The 6,000-nt window shown below is 45.4% G+C and overlaps 1 protein-coding gene across 1 annotated transcript in view; it reads right to left on the reverse strand.

The window, feature by feature from the left end:
* LOC143433738 (uncharacterized) overlaps positions 1-5,458 on the reverse strand; it is a 30,159-nt gene extending 24,701 nt beyond the window's left edge. The window contains 2 exon segments of the mRNA XM_076939834.1: positions 3,881-3,930; positions 5,171-5,458. Of these exon segments, the coding sequence (XP_076795949.1) occupies positions 3,881-3,930; positions 5,171-5,458 (338 nt within the window).
* Positions 5,459-6,000: the final 542 nt, after the last annotated feature.

The following is a 6,000-nucleotide window of genomic DNA, read 5'->3' on the forward strand; positions in this document are numbered from 1 at the left end:
TTTGTCCACTCAGTCTTCTCGGCCTTGCCTAAAGAAGCAAATCCGACATATGTCACAGTTCATGAGGGAACCATCTGGGGAAAATCACCTGCAAGATGTTAGTGTATCCTTGATGGCTCCTGGCATCAGTGGATATTATATGCACAACTCCAAGCTGCTGTTTGTCTCCAGTTTCTCTGTATCTCAATGAATGGTTGTGCATCTCAGGATTCTATGTGGACAGCTGCCCATTCCAATGTTTGTTTTAATTTGAACTGGGTCACATGCTGTCTGGTCAGGACGACCTGGCCCTGCTTGTCTCCAATTAATCTGTACCAACATGAATGGTCATTCTTTTTGGGAGTGTGGAACTGGTCAAAGGCCATTTCTCTCTTCACTCAGTTCAGAAGATGGTCACAGGCCCTCTGGAATCAATGCCTGACTGTAGTTTGCCTCCAATTCCCCTGAATGTGAATGGGTGGTTGTGCTCCTTGGGGCTGGTGTGGGCACAACTCATTCTGTTTACCCCTTTGCTGTAGTGTGGGTGATAGAGACCCTCAGAAGTATTGGGTGAGTCACCCAGCTGGGTGTCAGTGATTCCAGTTTTCATCCTTGAACCTTTGATTGGTCCCCTATGTTATGCACCAGGATATGCACATTTATGATGGGTGGCAGTTCAGCTGCCATAGCGTAGACAGGCTTTTCTCTTTTTAATGAGTTCTCTGTTTAGTTGCTGGTGCAGAGCTTTTCTTCTTCAAAGAATTTCCCTTCCCCTTGTGTTTTTTATCTTGTGTTTTGTGTTGAGGTTTTCATATTGTACAGCATTCCTTGTGATGTTCTTCAAAGAGGTATTAGGAGGAGCCTCTCCTTTTCCTGCTTTAAAAAGGGAAGACTGACTCCAAGCCTTGGCTGTAACCTTGAGCTTGGTGGAGCTTGGAAAAGAAGAACTTACTCTCTCAAGCCTTTCTCCCTGGCTTATACCTCTATATCTTATAATACTCTGCCTCTCTTCATGGGGATGAAACCCCATGAGATCCTTCACTTTGTTCTTATCCTTGGGTACTCTGACCTCGAGTTGCTAACCACTAATCTCTCCTCATGGACACATCAGCTAAACCCTTGGAAGTTTTGGGTTTTGGCATGTGTTCTTGAATCTTGGGTACAAGTGCTTGAAGACAAGCTGACCGTGGCAGGGTATACTGTTCCGGAGCCATCAGGATAATGTCTCAGAGGTCAAGACTTTGGCTGCATGCTTGATCTCAAGTTAATCTTACTATATACCCTTGTGTTTTTAGAGCTGAGTCCCCTGAGTGCTATGGGGTAAGTGTTTGGAGATGTCCTGTGATTTGTGGGCTTCTAAAGACTCTAATTCTTGGGACTGATATTGATGGCTTGGCCACTGGGAATGTCACTGGATTCCAGACTTACTCTTAAGGCAAGAGGTGACTTTTCTTTCACCTCTCATATATTATTTTGTTTGGTCACTGAAGGTTGGAGAGTTTGTTTAGGGCCAACCACTATCACATGTCAGTAGAGATGTCCTGAGGCCACATCCTCAAAAATCTTCTATGGTGCATGCTTGTCCTTTTCTGGGGTGGTATTTTGTTGCAGGCTGCCTCTTCCTGTTCCTCAGATAGTCCTGCTCTGCTGCCGCTTTGCCTGGAAATAAAAAGCAGGGCTCTGAACACTAATGTATCTCTTGCATATCATTTGTCCTTTGAGGGCCCATGGCTGGCAGCTGGTGGACAGGGTTTTGGGTCTTCTGAACCTCTGCATATGAGTGCATAAATACAGCACTGTAGCCTAGCAGCAGTTATACTTTCTACCCTTGTCCTTCCTGAATCTTTGTGATACACATTTTCCAGGATCATGGCATCCTTGGAATAGTATTCAGCCTTGGAATCACAGATGGTTGAGGAGGGATACACAACCTGGGGAAGGTTTGAGGCTGGAAACCCAGGTGGATAGAGATTCCTTGCCTCAAGGATCTGCAGATATGGTCTCCTTCTGTGTTTCACTGGAGCAGTGTTCACATCAAATAGCTTATCTGTCCTTAGTACAGGGTTCCTGGATGTCAGCCTCTTTCTAGGCCTGATGCCTGAAGGGCAAGGCACTTCATTGTGCCTAACACCTAGGCACTTATTTTAGGCATGCTGGATGTTACACTTAGTTTTGCCTTTGCGAGGGCATCTCCCTGGACACACTCTCTATCATCTGGCTCAACTTGTAGCTTTTCGAATTGAGGATGGAGGCCTGGACAGGCTGGGAGAGTTGGTGCCTGTAATGATCAGTGTTGGCAGGAAAATGTCTGTGATGCTGATTCAGGTTCCTAGATGGGAGGAATCTGACAGAGCTTCCTTGTTTTTCTCCCACACTAGGTACCTTGTCTTCATTCTGTGGCTCCTCATGGTGCTGGAGCATCTGATGACACTTAGGAAGGATGGAGGCTGATAGGTTTAATGCACAGGGTGCCCCGGACACGTTTCCAGTGGCCTGGCTAATGGCTGCTTAATGTTTTTGTTCATTAGCAGCTATAGTGCCTTTCCATTTCAGTCCATTTTTCCAGGGTAGTTTTTAGTTGGAAGGTATGCCTGTAACTTCATCTCAATACTGGTACCAGCTCTTCTACAGTCCCTACTCTGGAAACAAAAAGGTATTAGGTTGCTGTAGAACTTGTTAGTTCTATTTCATGGATTTCTTGCAAACCTACCAAGCTTGGTGTTACAAATTGTTGAGGCAATGGCTGGTCCTGAGAAATCTATGGAGGTCCATGTGCCTCGCATAGTCCTTGGACAGGGACACATGCATCACTAAATCTCACAGTTTTATGTCCTGGTAAGGAAGGGCTTCTGAACACTTGAGTAGCAGCTGCAACTGACTCTGAGAATACAGAGGATGTGCCCCAGACAAGTCCACTAAATTTCTGCTGTATAGGAGCCTCTGAGATATTGATGTAAGACAACAGATGAGAGAAAGGAAGGTGATCCATTTTCTTATTAGAGTTTGAGAAATGTTGTGGTGTGGAATTCAGCAAAAGTTCCTTGCTGGGACTGTCAAAGAGAGGAGGCAAAAGAATCAGCTCCAAACAGAAGATTAAGAGGCCCAACAGTCTCTGTAAATATGCAACCTGTAGTCATATAGTCCATCCATTGTCCCCATATCCCATACTCTGTAGTGTCATGTTCAACAGGGATGTGTTCCAATCTTTCCCTGCATAGGGTCTTCAGTATGACGATCCCTGGGCCATGAGCTCATGTTCTTGTATGAAAAATTTCACAAGACGGAGATTTCTTACTTTTTCATAGGTTGTGATGGAGCCTTGGTGTCTTCCACATTTTTTCTGCCGTTTGTACAGCCTGGAGCTAGTTATGTAGGATAAGGGAAAAGAATGAGAACACACAGGAGTGAGGCATCTCTCTAGCCACTCCCCATGCTGGGACTCTAACTCTCAAGCACCATAGTGCAAGGACAGAGCACTGAACTTGAGCCTAGGGAGTGGAGTGACCTCATCTCTCCATTCAGACTTTCCTTGCTCTTCCCTCTTCTCCTGTCATTCTCCTTACAATTCTGTAAGGGCCACAGGACATCCTGGAATAATTTACACCTGGGAGAATTGAAGCTACATAATGGCAGGTGGACCTTAGAGTCCTCCATACACAGGCACAGAGTCACTACACTGACTGGAACTACATTCCCAAGTGTGGCACCCATCCAGGCCAGCCACAGCTATGTTGTATCACAAAACCTGGGGTTTCCCTGACTATGATTTCCTTCCCAGCAGCTCCCACTTTCTTCTTGTAGCTGTGCATCTCATGTCCAAAGAGCATGACTTTTATCATGACCTTCTTCAATGAGGTGAGAGCCAGATGGAATTCTTCTCTATAGGAAAGCAGAAGCTTACCTTTTACAGTAGCGAGTTTCTTCCTGGTCTTGTTCTGCCCTCTTCTGTACCTGTCAGTTGGAAACAATTCAAATGAGCTGGGGTCCCTCTTTACTCTCTCTGGTACATGACCTCCCTGCACTCTGTGTTCATGGATGACATGAAATCCGCATTTCCCAGGGAGCTCTCCAGTCCATCCTTGACTCACCCACACTGTGTATAAACACAGTTACTTTTGGCCCTGTTGGAAATATAGCAGAAGGCACTGTTTCAGGTACCACAGATGTCTTCAAGTCAGTGTTCCTCAGATAGGATCCTACCCAAGGCTGATCTCTGTAGCTGACTCTGGGCTGTCAATTGATACCTGCTACCTCAGAGCAGATAGGTCTCAATCCCTGATCTGAGGTTAATGATCTCATACCCTGCTTCACATCACCTCAACACTAACAAGAGTAACTGCTTGAGCACAAAAAAGAAAGATGCCTTGTCTGATAGCTTGCCCTGTGTCCTCACCAACTCAGAAATACATCCTGTCCATGGAGCCATGGTTGTGCTTAGTGCCCTCTATGCCACTCTCTACAGATGATCTGAGAACTTCAGGCAGATACCTCAGGGACATGCTCATCTTGGCCTTGCCTGCCAGTTTCTGCAGCCTGAGACGCGGCTCTTTCTAGAGAGTTCCCTCACCTGTCACTTTCTAGACTTTGAATGTTTTTCTCTCTTCCACCCTTCTCCACCCCTTTTTCTTTCACTCTTTCAATTCCATAACATTACATAGGAAGGAAAACATATATAAAGGGGAAAGGGGAAGACATTATTGTTAGACTACTTCCTGATGATTAGGGGGTTGAGTTCCTTGGGGGAAAGTTTGATCTTTGCCATAAGGATATCCAAGTTTTTCTTCTTTCTTCTGTGCACATGACTACTTAACAAATAATAAACACCAACAACTGATAGAAACAACAAACAACAAACAGCCCACCATGCCTCCCAAGGCCCAATCATTTATATACCCTCTAAAAAATACCCTCTGAGAATTCCATGCATCACAGAAATGCAGAACATATCAGCTGCTGGCAGAATCACACACCTCTTAGAGCATGAGACAAATCATTGTCAGCTGATGTGGAAAATCTTAAGTAGCAGCATATCTCCCATTTGAGGTTAATAAACATATTTTTGTATTTACCTTTGAAAAAGAACAAAAATGCTAAAATTTATCAGTACACCTGTCTATCTAGGAAATGTGAGAGTAAAGTTTGTGAACGACAAACTGCAGCTCCATTGTGTGTGAACCATGTGTTTGCTCACCTTTGCGATGTCCCCTTTGCTCCCATCTGGTGGTGACAGTAGGTAGTCTGTGAAGAATGGGAATAGTTCCAAAAACAGCCCCTCCTTTGCACACATCCCAATGCTCATGTCCATGGCTATGTCCATGGAGCTGGGGTTCATCCACGAGTCTTTAATGCTATTCTTCAGAAAGAGGGAATTCTCCAGCTTCTGAATTGCAGTGCAGCTGTCAGGACACTGAGTCCTAAAGCTCAGTGTGAGATGTGTCAGGAGGGCTCCTGGCACATCACACTGCTGTGGCCTCCTCATCACAAAGGGGTCCTGGCAGTAGAGAGGCTGCCACAGCCCCTTTCCAGCCCCCAGCTCAGTGTCCCCTCCTGTGTCCTTTCCCTGCTCCCCCTTCCAAATCCTGCTTGTGAACAAGTCAGAAGTAGATTCTGTCCATGTTTTGTTTCTTCTTTCTGAGCCCCAGTATTTCTCGGTATAGGCTTATATTTTTCACAACCTACTTTAATATGGTTCAACCTCCCCTCTGGCCTACCACCCACAAGAGGTAGTGGAAAAGGAAGGGTATTGGGATATGGGGAAGTGGAGCTGTTCAGAAATGGTTCTTTAAGGCAAATTCCAGTCCTTGTTGTTCTCAGTCCAGTCCCCTAACAAACACTGAACATGAATCAGCTGCAGTCTAGTCTATTAAGCAGACACGGCACAGGAATCAGGAAGGGCAGCTCAATCCACCACTCGCTAGGTCAACCAATGTACTGTAAGAATGTGTTGACAATTGAGTGAAACATGCAAATGCCTCACGATGGGGGCATGTTTATAGTTATGTGTCTACAGGGAATGAAAAA

This window comes from Arvicanthis niloticus, chromosome 8, assembly GCF_011762505.2.
Source record: "Arvicanthis niloticus isolate mArvNil1 chromosome 8, mArvNil1.pat.X, whole genome shotgun sequence".
Classification (NCBI taxonomy): domain Eukaryota; kingdom Metazoa; phylum Chordata; class Mammalia; order Rodentia; family Muridae; genus Arvicanthis; species Arvicanthis niloticus.